This window comes from Polyodon spathula, unplaced genomic scaffold, assembly GCF_017654505.1.
Source record: "Polyodon spathula isolate WHYD16114869_AA unplaced genomic scaffold, ASM1765450v1 scaffolds_1277, whole genome shotgun sequence".
Taxonomy (NCBI): domain Eukaryota; kingdom Metazoa; phylum Chordata; class Actinopteri; order Acipenseriformes; family Polyodontidae; genus Polyodon; species Polyodon spathula.
This window is the reverse complement of record NW_024472760.1, coordinates 87,948-110,000: the sequence shown is the minus strand read 5'-3', so window position 1 is coordinate 110,000 and position 22,053 is coordinate 87,948. Positions and strand designations below refer to the sequence as shown.

General features: G+C 45.9%; 2 protein-coding genes across 9 annotated transcripts in view; both read left to right on the top strand.

Annotated features, from left to right (window-relative positions):
* The window catches only part of LOC121309450 (ubiquitin carboxyl-terminal hydrolase 2-like), a 40,167-nt gene extending 25,224 nt beyond the window's left edge, over positions 1-14,943 (top strand). For 4 of the 5 annotated variants that reach the window (XM_041242378.1, XM_041242377.1, XM_041242380.1 and 1 more), the window contains 11 exons: positions 6,486-6,536; positions 7,252-7,375; positions 7,970-8,081; positions 8,450-8,560; positions 8,885-8,949; positions 9,254-9,357; positions 9,654-9,734; positions 9,840-9,918; positions 10,184-10,291; positions 10,582-10,702; positions 11,558-14,943. In XM_041242378.1, coding sequence (XP_041098312.1) covers positions 6,486-6,536; positions 7,252-7,375; positions 7,970-8,081; positions 8,450-8,560; positions 8,885-8,949; positions 9,254-9,357; positions 9,654-9,734; positions 9,840-9,918; positions 10,184-10,291; positions 10,582-10,702; positions 11,558-11,645 — 1,044 coding nt within the window. In that variant the 3' untranslated portion in view covers positions 11,646-14,943. Of the gene's footprint in view, positions 1-798; positions 1,032-6,485; positions 6,537-7,251; positions 7,376-7,969; positions 8,082-8,449; positions 8,561-8,884; positions 8,950-9,253; positions 9,358-9,653; positions 9,735-9,839; positions 9,919-10,183; positions 10,292-10,581; positions 10,703-11,557 lie in introns of those variants that run through there. The other variant, XM_041242381.1, reaches the window with a different exon arrangement.
* Positions 11,623-21,759, top strand: LOC121309448 (membrane frizzled-related protein). Of its 4 annotated transcripts, none has more exons than XM_041242375.1 (13): positions 11,623-11,711; positions 16,477-16,585; positions 16,682-16,804; positions 17,236-17,409; positions 18,075-18,303; positions 18,584-18,714; positions 18,984-19,109; positions 19,287-19,363; positions 19,576-19,724; positions 19,803-19,933; positions 20,048-20,191; positions 20,684-20,811; positions 21,151-21,759. In XM_041242375.1, the coding sequence occupies exons 1-13, from the start codon at positions 11,685-11,687 to the stop codon at positions 21,373-21,375; spliced, it is 1,773 nt and encodes a 590-aa protein (XP_041098309.1). In that variant the 5' UTR covers positions 11,623-11,684; the 3' UTR covers positions 21,376-21,759. The 4 variants fall into 4 exon arrangements, with proteins under 4 accessions (XP_041098309.1, XP_041098308.1, XP_041098307.1 ...); XM_041242374.1 differs by lacking the exon at positions 11,623-11,711 and adding an exon at positions 15,044-16,047; XM_041242373.1 differs by lacking the exon at positions 11,623-11,711 and adding an exon at positions 15,044-16,083 and having other exon boundaries at positions 20,048-20,182.
* The last annotated feature ends 294 nt before the right edge of the window (positions 21,760-22,053 follow it).

Here is a 22,053-nt window from a genome sequence, read left to right as displayed (position 1 = left end):
CTCACACCACACACACGCACGCTTTTGCGTTTATTACAAAAAGCATTAGCAAAATTGCAAACTTTAATAGCACGCTGCAGCCTACAGTACAGCCTTTAATTTTAAAGAAAGAATGCCTTTGTAAATCCGTTTTGTTATCGGATGTTTCCGAACAGTTTTTCACTGTCCTAACCCCCCTTTTTCTTACCCCTGTCCTTGCGTTGCATGCAAATCGCCCTCCCCTCCTTCTCGTTGGTTTGACGTGGGAGGGTGACGTCAGTGGCATGTCGAAGGTAGTAAAGGGGCTGGAACTGGAGATCGTGGCTCAGTCACGCTGGAGACACGGGTGGGAGGAGTGGGGCTGGCGTGTTTTATTGTAACGAGTATTATTTTGCGCAAGAATTAAAGAAAGAAGAACTGGAAAATACCGTCTACAATCCAGGAAGGAGCGACAGAAGTACAAGAAGAAAAATATTTATATAAAACAATCTGAAAAGGATTTAAAAAAAAATGCTGTAGTGCTTTATTTATTATTATATTTTCTACTATATTTTTTTTTACAAGACGCTCTGTTGATAAACAAGAAAGCAAGAAGGAACAGAAGACTAAATTATTGAAATTAAAAATTAACAGTTTTGTAGCGGGCAAAAAGTGTAATAAACAGCTATATTTTTTACAAGAACTTTACATTCCTGGAAAAAAAAATAAAAAGAATAAAGAGGATTTGTTTCTGCAAAAAAAATATATATATATATATATATATATATATATATATATATATATATAATAGAAGACATCAAATAGTCAAACACTCTTCTGGTACAGCTCTCTCCGGGTGTAATATTGATATATTTATAATTTCTCTGCACTCGGAAGCCTGAATTGCAGCTGCCATGCCGAGCCTGCGTCAGTCGTACACCGTGACGGTACCAGAAGAGCCCGCAGCCTCTGCTTTCCCGTTCTTCAACCGGGAGCTGCGAAGGAAAAGCACTGCGGTGTCCGGATCGGTGCTCGTTTCCACATTCGTGGGTCTCCTCATCAATCAAGCGAAGGTAGGCTTATTGTACTGCCCCACGGGCACGGAGGGTGTCAGGCAACAACAGCATACCCCGGCATTGCTATTTTACTGGATCAAAAAAATAGCAAAGTGATCTAGAAACGTCTAGGATGAACTCGTTTTGGAATATTGCATCGACACATTGCATTTGTATTGGGTTCGTAGCCAGCCTCGTATAATCATATTATTAAAACATACACTGCGGATGCCATATTGTCGCTGGTAATATCTGCTAAAAACAGTTACACTAATAGTTTCATTTAAACGAAATATTCGTCACGTATGACCACAGTGCTTCCAAGTCCGCCGCACTGTGTACTGTACCTGCATTTAACTTGAGAAACGCTTTATACCGTGAAACTGAGTTAAACGGGTCAAGGAGCCTTCTCGACCTACTGTCTCCTAATCGCTGCTGTCGAGTGCCGGCGCTGGGATTCTGCTTGACATGACGTTGGCAGCCAGCCAGCGCAATAGCAATTTGCTTGCACTTCCATACAGAAGGTGTTTTTTTCCACCTGGATTCTGAAAAAATGTACTCGAACAAATAGCTGTTTTGTGTTTTAGTGCAGATTTCACGTATAAACAGGCGTTGATGTTTCTACAAGACTCTGTTGGGGGGGGGGGGGGGTCTGGTCACATGTAGATTGTAACCCACATTATGGATTTGGCTTGGTGGGATAAATTTTGGGGAGGGGGGCTCGGGGTTCTGGACAGTAGTGCCCCCCCCCCTCCACCCCTAGTTCTTACTCGGGGGTCAGTCTGACAAAACAATGTTGTTTCCCTCGCTTGAATATCAGAGAACTTGGATGCCTCAGTTTCTGCACTGAGTTGTCAAAGATTTAACTTCATACTCCCCTCTTCCACACAGCCCTCCCCCAACTCACCCCCCCCCCCCCCCCACCCCCCACCCCAACACACCACCCACACACCCACACACACACACACACACACACACAACCGCACACACACAGCTGCTAACTGTGGGTTGGGACCCGAGACATTCCACTGGACAAAGCGTGGACTCATCCCAGATACTCTTGGGGAGAGAGGGGGGAGAAAGGTGCACTCAGATACCGACTTGCAAAGACCATTCGAACTCAGGAAAAACAGGCTGCTTTTTGTGAGGCATGGTTGACATATTCATCAATCTTCCTTTCTTGAGGAGTTGAACCAAAGTGAGTTAATGACACCAGTGAGTTAATTATCATCGACCCGAACGTCGCTTCTTAGAATTAGTGATTCCCAGTCCCTGTGTTCATGGCAATGCACTTGAATTGATATTCCAGTCTGACACAGGAGCTGTGTTATACCAGCTAAGAAATAGAATACATCTGGTGAGAAGTGTTCTCACTGATGGCATTGAGGAAGACTTCAAGTGGAAATGTTTCTCCTTGAATCTGAGTTTCTTTGAAGAGGTTTGTGAAATCTCTTTGCCATGTGAAATCTCTTAGAGTCTCGACATGTCTTGTGGAGAACGTGTGAAGCACAGCGTAGAGCAAGTTTGTTTTATTCATTTCAGGACAAACTTGTTTGCTGTTCTGTTTTTCTGAGACCGGTTTCATTTCTAATCCTCAGACACATGCACAAGTAGCAGCCAGTGTCGCAGATCATTGTTTTAAAATACAAATTACTGGAACATTTTCCTATACTTTTCACCCACTCCCAAAGATTTAAGAGAGAGATGTTTCCATTCTCCCTACTCGCTCAGTCCGATGCTTCTGAGCTCAGAGTGGAGACCTTTCCACCCCTCACACACTCTCTATCACCTAGTGTTGCTTCTTTATTGCATGTGGCAGCTATTAATGATTCACAAACATATCAGCGTCTGATTGCTGAAGAGCCCCAGTCTTTGCTCGGCGCATTCCTTTCCTCGGAGTTCATCTGTCAATGTGCAACACGCTGGCTCCCACAGCAGCTCAGCTGGCTGCGATGATTTCCATGAGAGGTCAGGACAGTGTGTCCTGCCAGCTAATGATCACAGCTTTCCAGAGCAAGGTGAAAGAATGGCAGCGATCAGAAATGTCCCCTTTGGTGAATCTGTGCCCGGCTTGTCATCCTTTCTTCCCAAGAGCATTAGTAGCTGTAACGTACTTATGGCCACCTTGATCCGGATTCAAGGAGCGCCAGTGTCCTTGTCTCGTTCCACGCTGGATTTTGAGGCAGTGCAGCTGTATTGAAGGTAGCCCACTGAACAGCTGAACTAATTGCACCAAATTGTTTTAAAATGTCAACCCCCCCCCCCCCCCCCGTTCAAGTCCTTGAAAATGAAACGCGCGTGCTTCCCTAGCAGAGACTCTTATACTAATGTTCCAGAAAGCATCGCTCCCATCCACATGTGTATGAATTTACAGTGCAGCCTATTCTAATGCTGGATTATAGAAAGCCCCTTTCAGATACGATGGATGCGTCCCAATCCGTTCCCCAAAGTGAGGCTAGGAGGGATGCAGAGTAAATCCTGATCAAGAATTGCCGACAAGCAAAAAAAAAAAAGTCTTGATTACACTGTTGATGCTGCGTGTTCAGTGCCAGGCTGCGCCAACAGTGGGGACAAAAATCCTTGTATTGTCTTTGTGTATCAACTTAACAAGCGCTGTTGTGAGTCTGACATATTTGAGATACTGCACGTGTAAAACAAGGGGAGATCCTGTAGTAGGAAGCAAGCGATGGTGTTCACCTTGCAGCCACATTGACTTCACACGAACGATCATTGATTGATCTACCTTTTTTAATTGGACTTAAGAGAAAGCGATTAACTGTAGCCAAGCTACATAGTTTTTACTTTGTCGCTGCAATGAGCCATTGATGATGATGCACATAAAGTCATGCAACTCACGCCTAGGTGTTATATTTACAATCGAGTCCACTTGGGGTAAGAGACACACTGGAACAGCATTTTAATGAATGATTGTGCATTTAAAAACAGCGGAGAAAGTTACACACCCTTGAAGACTATGGGAACTGTGACTCAAGAGCCAGGCTGCGGGGGTGGGCATCTATTACAGGGCTGTCTGTCTCACTCACTTCTCTGGCTGCTATTTCAGACCATCGCGTCCTGGATACAGTACAGAGCAGGACTTGCACGGATACTTGTGAAAGTCTCAGTGGCAAAATGGCACTCGCACGCACAGACACACACGCACACGGAGCACACTGGTAGAAGTGCGGATTCTTGCGTGTGTATCTGCACGGGGGTATACACACATGCACGTGTTGTTTTAGGTCGTTTCAGGAGATCACTAATCTAGGTGCTGTTTTCATTAACCAGCAACACGGCTGGGTTTCAAAGCATTCAAAAAGCCCCCATCTCGTAGCTGTAATGTTTACAGAATAAATACAACCTGCCCGCTTAAAGCTAGGCCTCAATCTGTATTGAACTCAACGCTGCCAAGAAGCCGTTGTGATGAAGAACTTTGTAGTGTGGTTACCAGGCAACATTGGAAGCTGTGGATAAGGGGGTGGGATCAAAGGTTAAACCCTTTCAAGGTCTCCTCTGCTACAGTGTTAAAGCTGATTCTGTAAATTCCTTTACATAGTAAAGTTAGCTTCATCACAGAGCAGCTTTCTCTCCTGTCTGTGTGTCAGCGTAGTGCCCACTGTACTCCCGGAGTGTTTCTTTAAGGGCGTTTTTGATAATAATGTTATTAATAACGACCTGCCCTACTCTCTAATCCTTGATTGCCTTTTTTCGTAAAGGAAGTGGCTTTCGTTTCCTCTCCTGGCTCGGATCCTAGTGTAAGGGAGTGACCTTTGTGTTGCGAGATCACCAGACACGCTGCAGCCATGAGGCAGTTCAACGTTTCTTGCAACGTGTTTCTCAGCCTCCAGGATCACTGTGGGGTGACAGCTGGAAAAGGCATGGTTCTCTGGTGTTCAGTATTCAAACAATCGATGCAGAGTAAAAGCATAATACATCCACACACACATTTGATAATCAGAAGGCATTTCTTGCATACACTGGTTTCACAAACCCAATTTCACAGTTCACATTAAAATTAGTCCTAACCGGGGTGTGTGAAACCAGCCTTGTACTTTGATTCTGTCTATAGTTGCCTGCTTGGCTCAGCTCCCAGGTAGAGAAAGTGTGTTTCTCCTGATTGTGGGTAGCAGTGGGTAACCTGCCCTCTGATGCTGTAGATAAGCGGTCCTGTACTCTGTAGTAGTGTGAGCTGTCATGGAAATGTTCATGGAAACTGTACAGTAATCTAATGCCTGCTCTTTGCCAGACCAGCGACAGAGGGTGATTTTCTTTACCACCTCGTATAAAAAGATATTTGCGCATCTACCACATCATTCTGGGTTTCAGGATGCTATTAAAACCACAGAGTTTCGAGTTCTGAATTCCGCTGCTCTGTGTCCATGTTTGGTTGGCTTTTGGTTATTAAATGCGCTGAGAATAGCATCTGCATTGTAAGGTAATCAAGCTTGCGAAGGAGAGAGGAATAATTCAACAAGGAAAACCTTCGCGGCGGGATGTACAATCAAAGCCCCCCTGCTTGGAGCTCAAGAAAATTAATAAGGATTTTTTTTCCATTTAGAAAAAAAAAAAAAAAAAAAAAAAAAAGGAATATTGACCCCGGATTTTCTTTTTATCCGAAGTTAATTGAGCTTTTTTTTTTTTTTTATGCCCTGATGAAACAATTCGAGCAGATGGCAGCAGTTCTAATGACTAAATGCCTCTGCGTTTCCATTTGTTAAATTAGTGTCGCTGGCCACAGAGAGTATCCAGCACTGGGTTTTTACATGGAAGCAAATTCGAGAAACGGTTATTAAAAGCTGTTGTGGTGAAGAGGTGGGGGGGGGGCTCCGTGGCGTTGTGGGTTAATGCGCTGTAATCCTTTCACTCCTGCTGTTCAGATCCAGCGATAATGCACCAACTGGAATGAATTTGCCGGTGCACAGAAGCCGGTCCAAATCCCAAAGCCTACCCCGCACAACGTCCCAGTCTCTGCCTGACCCCAGCACTGGATGGATTGGTTCAAAATATAGGGGGACGGCTTTCGTGTTTATGCACAGGGAGTCTCTTCTGCATACTCAGAAATAGACTCTCGTCCACATTAATGCTGCAGTCTTTTAGAAGAAAACACGGAGTCCTGTTTGGGGTAGATGAAGGCTTTTTTGTTTTAAAGTTCAACCATTTTAAACATGATTATTCCTAATGTGCTATTTTACATTGTCTTCCTGCTGGAGTTTAGTTGCTACACAGCAGGGATGGAAATAAGACTCCCATTGCACAGCGGCTTGATCCATTCCTGGTTTTACGTGGAGTTTAATAACACACCTGAGTTTGTTACCAATACAGTGTGGCTGACGAAGCTCGTAGTAAAGCCGGGAGTGGGTGAAACTGCTAGCATTATGAGCCTTGTTTCCATCCCTACACAGGGATGTCTATCCAGTCATCTTTCCATTGCCTTCTCTGCTCTGATGAATGCTTTTTCTTCTTCATTTCCAGAATTCAAAGAGTGCGCAGGGGCTGGTCGGGCTCAGAAACCTTGGAAACACAGTAAGTTTGGTCTTGGTTTTAAACACAGCCCAGCTCTTCAAAGTAATCTTGCATATTCATATCCTGCATGTGCTGCAGTTAGCAGAGCTTCAGTGCAGCGGCTGAAAGCTTGTGTGTTCAGTTGTGTTTAATATGTAACTTGTAGGCTCCAAGGATTTTAAAGTCTTTTGAAGGGGGGGGGGGGGGGGTGTTTGCAAGCTGTGGTGTTGGTGGAAACTTACTGATGATTTTGCAAGTAGTTGTTTTTTTTTTTTTTTAAAGAACGTGTCACTTCCTTTGAGCATCAAAATGTGAAAACCCAGTGTTGTCATAGATTTCACTTCCCCTTTTTATTTTTAAACGTATAAATAGGGGTTGACCAGAAGCAACTGTGAACCATGTCAGTGCTTCAGGCCACTGCCTCCAAGCACACACTCTTCCAAACTTCCCCTTAAAGACTGAAGCAAAAAAAAAAAAAGACAACTGTGGCCTACACTGTGTGTGATGTTAGTGAAGCTGTTCTTGCACACAGTGGAACGTACAGATCTCTCAATGCAGACCTGGCAGTGACTCCCACTAAGTGGAAATTTACTATTTTAGACTCTTGGTGGCAAATGGATCAACCATGGGCAAAACTGAACATTGTCATGCAAATATTTCACTAGTTTCTTTTGAGTAGTGCTAAGGCGTTGTTCATAAGGGTTAAGATGTGACTGTTCTCGCTCTCTCTCTCCAGTGCTTCATGAACTCAATCCTACAGTGCCTCAGCAACACTTGTGCGCTGCGAGATTACTGCCTGCAGAACTCGCACCGCAGAGACCTCAGTAACAGCAGCCGCATGAACTCCGCACTCATGGAGGGTAAGGGACAAGAGCCAGCTCCCAGTCTGAAATAGGACAAGGGCAAAAAAAGAGAGGGGCCTCGGGCGCCATCAACCAAAAGATCAAGTTTACAGCCATTGAAAAAGAAAGTCGCTGTGCTTCCTTCTTCATTAGACTAAGTGTGCCTTCTGTCCGCACTGCTGTTCATTTTACAAAGCTAGAACCATTTAAAAAATATCTTTCAAGTTCTCTTCAGTCCTCTTGTTTCTCATAACGTGACATTTTTATTTTCTTCTATTAATAAAAAATCGGAGTTAATTAAGGAATAGAGGAGGCGATTTGTCATTTTTTTTTTTGTCAGTGAGACATTTCCAGCATTATTTAATGAGTCGCTATTAAGTGTTTTGTAGTTTCACGCTTTTCTCTTAAAGTACTTCTAACAGTCACAAAGGTGGGCTTCAGGAACCCTATAAAGTAATGAAGAGATCTTCAAGTTGTGTTGCTTGCTGTTCATTTAAGAGAAGTGCGCACACACACTCACACACACACACACACACACACACTCACACAGACACACACAACCTATTTCCTGCTCCCTAACTTGACTGTTTTCTTCTTTCTAAATCCCTGCAGAGTTCTCCAAGCTGATTCAGACGATATGGACGTCTTCTGGCAGTGAAGCTGTCAGTCCCTCCGAATTCAAGACACAGATTCAGAAATACGCCCCGAGATTCGTCGGCTACAAGTAAGTGTGACTAAAAGGCGATTTTAAAGAAATCTCTGTGTTTGAAAAGGTCAGCTGTATGCAGGTGGTTCATGTGAGGCATCAGTACAGATATTGAAGATGCCATTTATAACCTCCTACTGCTGCAAATATAGCAGGAGCAAGGCTGTGTGGCTCTCCAGAGGAAGCTTCTGTCCTCTAAGTGATTGTGAATCTAAACAAACTGGACTGCATACACCGGGCGATTTAAAACCGTTTAAAAAGAACCAACGCATTATATTTGAGGTCGGCATCATTGTGGGACACTGCAGCTTCAAAGAAAGAAATAACATTGACGATTGATTTAACGCCAGGCTGGTCGCTGACTTCCTTTTCCTCTCCGATTCCAGCCAACAGGATGCCCAGGAGTTTCTGAGGTTCTTATTGGATGGTCTCCACAATGAGGTCAACAGGGTCACTGTGCGGCCCAGAGCCATCATGGAGGACTTTGATCACTTCCCGTGAGTGTGTCTTCTTACCCAGACAGAGCAATGAGATTACTCCTGCTCGGCCCTCATCTGTCAGCTCATTAAATCCCTGTATTGCTGCAGACCCACCAGGACTCCCACTGATTTAAACAAAATCAGACTGACAGTGTACTTTTTAAATGTGTTTCCCGTTTATCACGACAGCCTGTTATTGACAGTGCATTGCTATTCATTTGCTATTCTCTAGAACACTTGGTAACCATACATAAAAAAGCATATATTGGTAGTGGTATACCTCAGTGTGCTTCTCTAAGGTGCCCGATCCCTAATGTGCGTTTTTTTTCTTTCTGTGTGCAGGGATGATGAGAAAGGAAAAAGAATGTGGAAGAAATACCTGGAGAGGGAAGACAGCCGGATTGTAGGTCAGTACCTGAATGCAGTGTAACGGGGTAGTGTTGATGTTATAAGCATGCCATTGATTGGGGGACTAGAATGTGCATCAGTAAACTGAAACACACATACTCGCTGTTCTGTCGTACAGAGTGAACACATCTGCTTATTTTTCCTGTCAATCTGCAACCAGATGACATTCATTGAAGTGTTGAGTGCCTGCCGTACTAAGCTGGCGTTTAGCTGAGTTGTCTGGCAGTGGGCAGTACGGTGCCCTGGTATTTGCATCCTGCGTTTTATGTTAACACGTCCCCTCTCTCTCTCGTTGCTCTGCAGATCTGTTTGTGGGACAGCTGAAGAGCTCTCTGACGTGCAGCGAGTGTGGTTACTGCTCCACTGTCTTCGACCCCTTCTGGGACCTCTCCCTGCCCATCGCCAAGGTAAGCACAGCGTTACCCATCTCCAGTTCATGGGTTATTTGTGTGAAACGGTGTTTATATGTATTATGTTCAGAACCTCTTTCTGCAAGAGGAATAAGCTATGGGGACTCATTTAAAGAGGTGGCTGTGTCCCATCAGTCTAACCTGAGATGTATTTAAACTCTATCTCCTTTTTAAAGCAAGCGTACACAGCCAGCTAAACTGTGGGGTACAATTTGGTGAAATATTTTTGTAAAATGAATTGTTGGACTGTGCCCTGTGCAACATTAACCTCCACTTTGATCCCCCTTTTCCAGAAAGGTTACGGAGAGGTGAGCCTGATGGACTGCATAAGACTCTTCACCAAAGAGGACGTGTTGGATGGAGACGAGAAGCCGGTAGGGGCTCGATGAAGCCGTGATCAATAATAAGAGTGTCTCGTTTCATGGTTGTTCAGTTCACTATGTTTCGGTAGATTGATTTTGTTTCTCGTTTTCTTTCAGACATGCTACAGGTGTAAAGCAAGAAGAAAATGCACGAAGAAGTTCACCATCCAGAAATTACCCAAGATCTTGGTGCTCCGTATCCTTTCTGAGAAAGCGCACTTACCTTGTGTGTGCGTGTGGTTGTGAGGGCCTGCAAGTGGAACAGACAGACGCAACTTTATATGCCCCCAGCAGTTCTAGTTCATTTTAAGTAGTGAAGCTTCTACACAGCTAATCTTGCAACAAGAGTGACTTGTTGACCTTGACTCGTAGACTCGTAGATCTCAAATAGCCTTCATCATTATTAATAGCAGTAGCAGCATCTCGGTCTGTAGGTTTCCTTGACTCGTAGACCTCCTCAGATCTCAAACGCTTCTCCGAGGCCAGGATCAGAACGAGCAAGCTGTCGACGTTCGTTAATTTCCCCCTGAAGGATCTGGACTTGCGGGAGTTTTCCTCTGAGAACAGCAGTGAGTATGCAGGACATTTCAAAGTAGCTCCTGTGGGGATTCAGTGTGCAGAAACATCTGCACAAAGCTGGTCTTTTTATTGTGCTGAGAACTTTTTATGTTAATTAACAGTCCTTCCGGAGTAAGTTTGATCTCCAAACCCATGAAGTGGTGATGCAGCAGGGAGAAGCAGCAGCAGCCACATTGTGCAGCTGTTCCCTAGTGCAGTTACAGTGGCATCCCAGCCAGCTTTGTAATGATCTCTTTAATGAAAGCTCTGACCTTGCCTCTCCCTCTGTCTCGCTCCACAGTCCATGCCGTCTATAACCTGTACGCAGTCTCCAATCACTCAGGCACCACCATGGGCGGCCACTACACAGCCTACTGCCGGAGCCCTGCCTCTGGAGAGTGGAGCACCTTCAACGACTCCCGGTAAGGTAACCGCTGGAGCGCACGCCACTGAGCTAGTGAAGCAGGGCTGTCCAGCTCATTGAACTCCACACTGCAGCTCTCTTGAAGTGCCCCGTTTTTAAGAGCTTCAGTGGGTTTGAAAAGGCTGCCAGGTTAACCTAACGCTTGAGGTAGAAGCAAGTGAGGTCAAACTGTACTGCAGCACACTGCACTGACAGCGTTTTAAACGTGACACTGCTTTGTAGTAAACTGGAGTTAGTTTATTTCTGTCCACGGTGTCGCACACAGACACATACATGCAGAAACGCAGCTTGCTCTCCCCCCACCCCAGTGCTGTGAGATTAAGCCTTGTCCATGTGCACGAGTGCGATCAGGCAGAGAGCAGTTCTCAGAAAGATTTTAAATTGAAAAGGGATTGAGAATAAAGAGCTTTGATCCTGCGCTGTGGACCAAAGCCAGCCAGTGAGCCGCTTACATCTGCACAATTCATTAAAATGCTCTGCCCTCTCTCTCTCTCTCTCTCTCTCTCTCTCTCTCTCTCTCTCTCTCTCTCTTGTTCCCTCACCCTCCCTATTTCTTCTACCTCATTCTGTTTCTCTAATTCCTCTTCTCCCTCTCTTTCTCTAGTTCTCTTTCACTCGCCTCCCTTCACTGCCGTCCGCTACACACACCACACACACACAAAATGGAGGAGTCCGTATCTGTCCCCATCCCCTTTCGTCATGTAGGATGTGTTATTAGTCACCCCAAGGGTGAAATACTTGAGGCTCAGCTACAGTTAGAACACCCCGTCGCTCAGTGGCCTTTCACATAATGGTGCCCTGTTGTTCTTGTGCTCTGATCCTGACGCTTGTCTCTCGTTTTCCTTTCCCGCAGAGTAACGCCAATGTCCTCCAGCCAAGTCCGGACGAGTGACGCCTACGTGCTGTTTTACGAACTCTCGAGCCCCTCCTCTCGAATGTAACCCGTGCTTCTCCACAGCCCAAGAAGAGTGGCAGAAAAAATGAATAATAATAATAATAATAATGAGGTAGAGTATCACTCACACATGAGTAGTAGGGACTGAAAAACAACCACACAGGAACAAATGAGATGAAAAAACAAGCTGTGGGGCTGACTGTCCTGGAATTGCTAGACAGCTGGCAGGGTCTGAAGCACAGGGCCAACGTGTCTGGCATTGCTGTTTACCTGGGAAGGAGGAGGAATCAGCCAGGAAGCAACAGTTGCAAATGAGAGGCTGCGTTTGTAAAGCAATCCGAGAACAGAGAGACAGAAAACTGGACAATCCATCCAACCTCGTTCAAGAACCCGTCCATACCAGCATTTGCAAAGAGAATTTTGGCTTTGTTTTTGCTCAGTGTGCTGTTCTGAAGGATGTCTTTACCTGTCCGTGGCGCACAGCAGCAGCAGCATCGGCACAGAACTGCAGCTTTCCCCAAGGCCACACTGGAGTGGCAGGGGAACGGTGGAACTAGTCCAGCCTCCCATACTATGCACAGCAGCAGCTCTCTCATATCAAACTCTTGCTCAACCTGTGCTTTCTGATCATCTCAAAAAAAACTTTTTTTTTTTTTTTTTTTTCAGGGACATGTGCGTCAAACTGTTTCTCCCGGCGTCTTTTTTGTACATCATCACAGTGAATGTCGTGGACCTCTATGTAGGCCAGCCTTCAGGCCACTGAAGATGTACTTTGACACGCCCCCCTGTCCCTTTTTAGCCCTGTTATCAGTTTGGGGGTTTGGCGGAGAGGGGGGGCTGTGGGTAGCGTGTGTCTGGAGTGTTTGTGTTGAAGTTTTTTTAATTTGAGCTCAGGCATCTGAAAATGAAACTGTGAAAGCTGTGAATGAAGGTTCTCCTGCTCACTGTACTGTGCAGAGTTGCTTCTGCTTGGCAGCAAATCCAGCATCTGATTCATACCTTGTTTAAATATAGCATGTCTTTATCCACCAACGCTGTTTTGTCATTTATTGTTAAGCAAGAAACGACTGTGACGTGTTTCTCTTTCTATAAATAAGTGATTCCAAGCCAGCTGACTCTGGCTTGCTGCGCAGGGCTGTCTGCAGCATAGTGCCGATGTAGCGCCACCGTCCGTCCCCGAGACTCTGAGCACAGACGTAAGAACCTAATGGTTTTGGGATCACTGTGTAGAAGAGAAAAAGAGGAAATCAAATGTATTGCAAAAAAAATAAAAAATAAACTCACCTTGCACACAACCTCCGAGCACACAGGCAGAGACGCTTCTCAGTCGTTGCATGTGTGTTTGCGTGTTTCCTTCTAGCATGACCCCAGAACCGCATTGCTGTAGAGTGAGGTTTGCTAAATGCCTCTGCCCTTTGGTTACCTTTTGCAGAGATACACAAAGCTCTAAAAACCTGTTTATAATTACTAGACGAGGAAAACATGCACCTACTGTACATGCTGGGTTTGGTCGGACCACACACAGCACAGCACTGAGGAATCATTTATTCACAGCTCTGAAGACAGCAGTGACAGTTTGAGAATGTTTTTGTTCACCTAGTTATTTTTTGATTGGAGCATGTGTGGTAGGAACAGATGATGCATTATTGTAAGGTGACTTCCTATTGGTTGTCTAAAAAAAATGATGTCAGTTAAGAGTTTTGAGAAATAACCTTAAACTTTTTTAAAAACATTAATTTATTGTGAAATGTAAACAAGCACAAGATACATCATCCCTTTTAAGTATGAAAAAAACTATTTTTTAAAAAACGTACTGCTGTCTTGAATGCAAAATAAACAAACAAGGCAAAATAAATTGAATGTGATTCTTAGATTTTGACTATAGTAATCGCCTTATTAGTCTGGTAGTTTAAAAACCATTTAGAAAATCTATAAATGTGTTAGTTTGTTACAGTTGTGTTTTAATGACAAGACCAGTGGAAAGCTGCATGTTGTGTTATAAAGTATATATAAGAGTTTTAATAAGCGCTCTTGAACACTATTTCTATATCCTATTATGTATAATTTATAACATCCCTTCTAACACATTTATAGTTATTGTTTATAACTGATCCTTAAGCTGCATTTTTGCCATTAACCTTTGGAACACAATTGAAATGACAGCACTGCTATTATGGCAGTGTCGTCCATAGAGACATGCCACGACTGTGTGAGCCTGCTGCACGGTTAGGCTGCAATACAGCTGAGGTGTTATTCGGTCACTAGCTCTTTAGTTTTTCTCATAGAAAGGTGCCTTGAGTGAAGCAGCCTGCTAGAGTGTGGAGTCACTGTAGTGTTGGAGTCCGAGTGTTTGGTGCTGTGCTCTGTCAGTCAGTGATGTTCCAGCGTGATGTGCTTCACTAGACTGTGCTGGGGGATCTACCCAGCTTGCTTTGGGCTTAGCAGTGCTTCTAAATGTTTACAGCCTAGCTATTGAAGCTAGTAGGAAAGTGAGACGTTCATTTACAGACCTGAACTTCCCCAAAGGCAACAGCAGGGGGTGCCAAAGTGCACCCTGGTAAAATGAGCGCGGTCTGTGATTGTAATAGGGCTGTGCAACAGGGCCCCAGTAAACTTAGGGCTTGGTTTTGATTCAGTTGCTAGAGGGGATCTGGTGGCTTTTTCTGTGTGCACGGAATTCTCTTTCACCGCAGCTGCACAGAAGTAGTAATAATGAACAAAGATCCGAGAGCCCTTCTAATTCCTTGACGCAATACGGGGCCCCCTGGTGGTGCAATGTGAGAACACACTTGATCAAGCCCGCTGAGTACAATACATTGAAACAGTGCTGTCCAAGGCCTCCTCCCCCTTAAAACACCAACCTGAAAAAAGATGACGCATTGCACTTACAATGTGGCGGGGATACTTTCAGAAGTGTTTGAACGGGGTTTCTACAATGCTGTATCAATGCTTTTTAGCGTGCTCAAAGAAGAATGTGAAATGTTAACAGATTATGTGGTTGCTTTTGCTTGAGGAGGGGGGTCCAGATTTAACGCACTGCAAAAAAAAAAAAGTTTACTATGTAAGCAGGAAAAAGATTTTATACTAGACTAGGAGAGGCTGTAAAAAAAAAAAAAAAGATGTATATACAAACTAATATGTGTGTGTGTGTGTGTGTAAAGATGTATTACAGTACAGACGGCGCTTGAGTGTGTACATAATATATTAATTTATATATTCTACAATAATTGTTGAGGGAGGCGCTTGTTGCCCTGCACACTCACTAGAAATGTGTGTTCATTTCTATTCCTTGTAAAACTGAAACTGTTTTAAACGGACTTCTTTTGAATAAACACTCCCCGGTGCCTGCTTTGTTTGTGTTAATTTTCTTATTCATTCCTGTGACATATTGCTCCCAACACCGCGGTCCCACACTGTAAAGATAGACCCTGTTTATACAAGTGATTAAGGGAGGGGGGGACTTACAAAAACCTGAGATGTGTAGCGCACACTTTTGCGTGTAACGGCTGTACCTCGCATGACTGGTTAGGCGAACGACAGTCCTTTCATGTATTTACACAGAGGCCTGCAATGGGATTTATAATACCAGAACAGATTACAGTGTAAAGAAACGAACCGGGGAGTCTGGCCGAAGTCCAGCAGGACCTGTAGGGACTTGCAGCAAATTACCTTCAGCAAACTCGTTAAAGCGCGATTCAGCAGAAGAAAATCACGGTGCAATTATACCAGGCCGGGTCAGCTTGCTGTCAGCAGGAGTTTATTAACTGCAATCGCTGGCTAACGAAGACTACTTTTTTTTCCCACAGAATATTTCTACATGCCTGCTGCTGTCAGCGCACTTGTGTGTCTGTTTGTCAGAGCAGCGAGTGCAGGGTTAACCCAGTCCTGCACATTCCCCAGTCTCTGTGACTGTGACGCGCCAGAACTCCCACCGTCACACCGCACTCAGGTGATTCGGATAAAGGGGCTTAATCCCAAACACTGCGCACCGCTAAACATTGCTCTGAAAAGAGTTCTCTCCCGCACCGGGCTCTCTAAAACAACTCTGTTACCCAGAAGCATTGCTTCAGACACCAAGACCTGTCTTTAGACTATTAAAAGCGTCTGCTAAAGGACTAATAGTGATAGCATACAGTGGGACTCGTTAGAAAAGGGGATTCAAAAAGTTCAAAGAAGCGGGACCTGATTGAAACTTTTCCAAGGTTTTTTTTTTTCTTTTTTTTAAATAAATAAACAACACCCCTTGGATTGCAAGGATCACCGGAGCACTTTTTGGGGGACCAGCCTTGAGGTTGCTGGAGCAGGGTGTTCTCTCTCTGGTATGCCCAGGTTTGCAGCCCCCTGCCCGGGCCAGCGCTGCAGTAAGACTCAAGTGAAGCGCTGCTCACCCCTGCTTCACGATGACAGACTTCTTTGAGATTAATGTTGACCGCCTGGACCGCTCTAAAGTGAGGACAATGCAGACCACGATCTGGAGAGCCAGGGTGAAATGACTGCCGCTGAGTTTATTTGTTTTGTTTTGTCTGTTTCTGATTTTTAGATCAGTTTTTTGGGAGTTGTGTAATTTCGATATTATTATTATTATTATTATTATTATTATTATTATTATTATTATTATTGACCAGCCCCCAGTAATCAGTAAATCCAGGAGTGACTAAAAACAGTGCACTGTGCTACAGCACGCTGTACTTGTGTTTCTGCTTGCCTAGCTAATGACTTTGCAGAACTGGCATTGATTTTAATATTACCTCTTGGGGCTAATTTAATACACACATTTGCATTCACCTTGCATGGATCACAGTGCCACCTGGTGGCCTAGTGGTGTTTTTATTAAGATTTCACCGCGGTGACAAGCCTGTTGTTCTAACTCTTATCAGACAGAATTCTGTAACCCTGCTTTCGAACCAGAGAGAGAAAACGAAGGGACCAACGAGACAGCCGAAGAGCAGAAATTCAAGACGATCGCACTGCCGCAGAGCGAAGCCGGTAAGCTCCGAGCAATTGCAACTAAAGACTGAAACACAAGGTTAATAGAAACTCTGAAGACTGTCCCTGTGGGGTGCGTGTATGCTTGTGTTGCAGATCCCGCTGTTCGGTGCCTGTCCCGTGGGCAGTGCTGGGGTCGGTCGCGGGGGCTGGTTTTCACTGTGTCTGTGCTGACCCTCACTCTGGCTGTGGGGCTCGCCCTCATCGTCATCTTCATCCGTGAGTACGGAGTCCAGAGGAGACAAAGAGCCAGGCCAAACATACCCACAACCAAACAGCCCCAAACTGGGAGCTCCAGTAGGAAAATGCATTTGCAACATCAAGAAATGTAGAAAACCGAAGCACTCGGACAAAGAACCATTTTTAAGATATTAATAACAGTTTATTACAGTATAGCAGTTTAATGGCACATTAACTAGAGTGAAGCTTAGTGTCATGATATATTTAATTATAGAAATTATAACATTATAATAATGCAATTAATAGCATAATAGTGCTATTAATAACATTATACATTCTATATTCATAATGTTTTTAATAGCCTTTTTTATAACCCGTTTATTGATGCTGTGAATTCAGTTCTAATGCTTTGTTCTATAACACACAGCGCCACCGCTGGCCATGTGCTGTAATGTTTCTTCTCGTTGCAGAGTTGAAGTACAAGCAGCCCCTGGTTGGTGACACCCAGACCCCCCCTGAGAAGGAGGACAGCGGATTGCCTCTTGGAACCCCAGGGGGGGCTGTAATCGACAGGTGGGGTATGACAGCCCCAGCCAGCAGCACTGACCTGGAGGAACCACCAGGGGGCTCCGCCTCATCGCCTTGTGAGTTTAAACTGAAACACACAGTGTGGAGTTTCCTACACAGTGTGCCAAGGGAGATTCAAAATATATCCAGTCAAACCCTCCCACCTCTGAAGACTTCTTAAGGAATTAGCCAGGTGGTAGCTCATATGCTTATATGCAAACAGCCAATTCTTTGAACAGTTTGCAATACAACTATAAAGCACTTTCTAGCAACACCTCAAAACCCTATACAAAGCCTTGTCAAGCAAACAGCTATTTAATCAAGATTAAAGACTCTGCAGAGAATTCCATAAATAGGGAATGCCCTTCCTGCCTCCCACAGTGTGGCGCCCAGCCTTCAGGATGCTCAATATCCATTAGCATCTTATAGATCAACAGCAAGATCTTCAAATCAATCCTAAACAAGACAGGCAGCCAGTAAAGGCTTCTCAAGACCAGTGTAACATGCTCTCTAGACCCAGTGTGAGACAAGACCAGGGCAGCAGAGTTCATAACCACGTTTAACCTTTCTAGATAGGCGCTGCAGATGGTGGCCGAAATACTGAATACGAGGGTGGCCTTAATAATGACTCTTTGCATTGAGGCCAATAGGAGCAAAGTGTGACTGTAAAAATGGCATTGGTGGGTGGTCTTTACCCTGAGGCGGCCTTAGAGGCAGGGTCTCTTGTGTTTGTATCCTGCAGTGTGTGGGGGGGTCCTGCAAGACGAGGAAGGCTCCTTCAGCTCCCCGAATCACCCTGCTAACTACCCCCCTGACGCCTGGTGCGTGTGGCTGATCCAAGTGCGCCCCGAAGCTGTCCTCCAGCTGCAGGTCACCTCGTTCTCCCTGGAGGGGCAGGCACCCTGCGCCTTCGACTGGCTGGAGCTGCGTGAGGAGGGAGGAGAGAACAGCAAGGAAAGCTTCCTCGGCAGGTGAGGTCCTCTGGGGGCCGGGGGCCCAGGGGCTGGGGGCCCCGGGCCCCGGGGCTATGGGGCCAGGGGCTGCTTATTCTCCTGCCCGAGTTTACTACAGTGAAAGCAAATTGTAACAAAGCATAGTGAGCACATGGTAAAGCCTAGACAAGCATTTTAAAACACAGAGAGGTAAGGCAAAGCGCGGTAAACTATGGAAAAATGACAGATTCACCGTGGTAAACTTTCCAAAGGGCAGAGCGGTGTTAATGTACTATCCTGTACATTCCCTTCTTGTTAGATTTTGTGGCAATGTGGCGCCCCCTACCTTCAACTCCAACACCAGCCGGATGTGGGTGACCTTCAAATCGGACCGCAGCGTGGCGAGCAGCGGCTTCACCGCGTATTACCACGCCATCGCGGCCAACCACAGTACGTAACACAAGAGCCGTGCGCGATGGTCACTTGGTAAAAGAACCAACGTCGTGCCCCGTGGATTTAAACTCTGCAAAGCTAGGAGCAGCAACGTGACTCTATGTGGCCCCCTTTCTGTCCAGCCCCTTCCCTTTTCTGGTGGTTTTGTTAGAGCTGCTCCTGGGTCTCAGTATGTAACCCTCCCCAGTAACGGGACAGGGCTGCTACTGCCCCCTAGTGCAGACAGCTCTGGGTTCTGCTTTTAAAGTGCTCTTCCGTTCTTTCAGAGAGCTGTGGCCAGGAGGAGCATTTCTGTGATAGTGGGCGCTGCTTGCTCACTGGTCTTCTGTGCGACGGCTTCCCTGACTGCCTAGACAAGAGCGACGAGTCAGACTGCAGCCGCAGGCACAAAGGTGAGAGGTCTTGGGAGTGAGATCTACATTCTCAACGACATGACATCATCATCATCATCATAATAATAATTACATGTTGTTTTTGCATAGCACACAGTGCCACCAGCTGGCCAGTGTTGAAATTGCATCCTAAAGAGAGAGTGTGATGTGAATTTTCTCGATTGTTTCTGTCCACAGAGTGCGGGGGTTCCTTGACAGAAGATGAGGGGACTCTGCTCAGCCCCAACCACCCCAAACCCTACCCTCACCAGCAGGTAGGGCTTTCAGTCCAGTGGTTTGCAGTGTATTAGAATGGGTCAGATTACTGCACCTCCCCTTTTATATGTGTGGCGTGGCTTTTTTAATACAACAAGTAGAAACTCTGTATTGACGTTGCTTGTTTTTGAGATGGCTGAAGCATTACTGTACCTTGAACTTGATCCTACCTCCTCCTTTCTCGTCCTCTCCTCTCCTCTACCCTCCACAGCTATGTCTCTGGCAGATCTCTGTGTCTCAAGGTCATGTGGTCGAGCTGACCTTCCACAACTTCAGCTTGGAGACGCAGGATATTTGTGAGTACGACTTTGTGGAGGTCCACGACAGCGCTGGGACTAGCAATCCCAGTGTGATGGGCAGGTAAGGAGGGCACAGGCTGTGCGTCACACACTGCGCGCCACACACGGCACACTTAAACAATGAAACGATCGATTGCAGGTACTGTGGAGCCCAGATCCCTCCTGCCCTCATCTCCTCTCGTCACGTGATGACCGTGCTGTTTGTCGCAGACGAAGGCGTGTCGGATAGTGGGTTCTACGCCACATATAAAGCCATCAACACCACTGAAAGTGAGTTTCCCGCACTAATCCAGGCTGCCTGCCTCCCAGTCCCTCTGCGCTAACCACCAGACCCCGCTGCCTCCCCCCCTTCCCGATCTCTCATCTCTAATTCTTCTCTGTCAGGGACATGCAGCCCAGCCGAGTTCTCGTGTCTGAGCGGGGAGTGCCTGGAGCCGGAGTGGGTGTGTGACGGCTGGAACGACTGCTCGGACAGCAGCGACGAGATCGGCTGTGAGAACGCCACCTTCCCCCCCTTCAGTACGGGAGGTTAATACACTGCTTTACTGCCCTCTGCGCAGAGCACCTGCATCAGAGCTGCCACCAGACCATGAATGAGTCATGCACCGTTAGCTAGCAGACCCTACAATTCCACTGCGTGCCAGTGCTGGAAATATATTGCAGTTCACAGCATTGCAGGTTTGAAAAGAGCATGAAGCATAATGTGTAAGAGGCTGGGAGAGGCTGTACAGGGCACTCAGTCCACTAGCTTTTCAGTCAATCTATTAAATAAAACAGCATCCCTGAATGCTGCTTCCAAATGGGTTTGCTTTCAAGAGGAATGCCAATCGGAAGACGAAGGCTGTTTGTTGTGATGTTCTTATAACCCAACATGCTTTAAATGAAAGCGCACAGCCCTCTGGACGTTTGGAAGTGGTAGCCCAGCGCGGATTGGAGCAGGTCAGCTCAGGGTATTGCCGTGCAGATTGACTGACACTGTCCCTTGATGTCCCCCTCTGTCCTCCCCTGTCCACCCTGCAGGGTTCTCCTGTGAGCCGATCGTGGTGGAGATGTGCCTGGGACTGAGCTACAACCAGACCTCCTTCCCCAACATCTGGCTGAACATTCCTAACCAGAGCGGAGCCGGCTCCATCCTCCAGCACTACCAGGTTAGTCGAGCGCGCAGGCAGGGGCTCGGAGAGGCAGGGGGGTATTGCCTGTGCACGCTCTTTTTCTGCTTCAGCGGGTTCAAAATATCCACCAGGACCTCCTGGCGTTCACCCTGTGCGTCCTGTACAGATGTGCTTCTCACATCACATGGGATTTATTATATAAACCCTGCCATTTATGATGATAAGCCAGCTCTCCTGTGCTTTCAAACAAGCCACACAGTTGTGTTTAGTGATGCATTGATCAGAAGCTGTACTCAGGGGCACTTTAAAAAGGCTGCCCTCTACTAAACGTGTGCGGCACTGAGTCCTGCCTGATCGCTCCTCCCTCGCTCTCAGGTGCTGATGGAGCTGCCGTGCTACCGCTACCTGCACTTGCTCACCTGCAGCATCTTCGTGCCCAAGTGCACAGGCGACGGGGGCGTGCTGCAGCCCTGCCGCTCGGTGTGCCAGTCTGCGGAGCGGCAGTGCAGGCCCTCCCTGGAAGAGCTGCACGTGGCCTGGCCTTTCAACTGCAACCTGCTCCCTGACTCCCAGGACCCCATCGAGTGCGTCCAACCCTAGAGGCTGCAGTGACATCAGCAGCAGCAGCAGCGCTGTAGCGTGTGCAGGAACCGATGGGAATGTATGTAAGACAACCTGTTATACTCTACGTACACTTGGGGATAGATTCTCAAACCTGTTTACTCAAAATCATCATTGGCACTATTTATATCTGAAAGGAAAGAGGACAAACGCCTGTACGATTCTAAAATGAATAAAAAAACACCTTTAGACTGCTTACAAGTTCATCAGGTCAGATTCTTCGTCGTTTATACCTGGTTTGATAACTTTGTTGGGTGTGTTTCTCCTTTCTGAAGAACAAAGTGCTCATGACGAATTGGAATGAATCCCTTTGCGAATGTAATTTTATAAACATGCCGGTAATAAATAACTAATAAAATGAAATACAGTGTTGTATAATTGTCTTGATTTGTGTATTATTATTATTATTATTGGTGAACTCCTGTGCCCTGTATTATGCACAGCTAAGCTCTGCACAGCTAGCTCATCAGAGTCAGCACAAATACTCAGTAGCATGCTTTGTTTTCAGTATTTGTCCAGATGATTTCTGCTGGTGTGTTTTCTAAGCCACACACTCCCAGAGACTCCCCATCAATACAGCCACAAGCTCCTTTGCAAACTCTGGGGTTGATTATGTGTATAATAATAATCCTGCTGAAAGCCACCCTGCACTTCTCA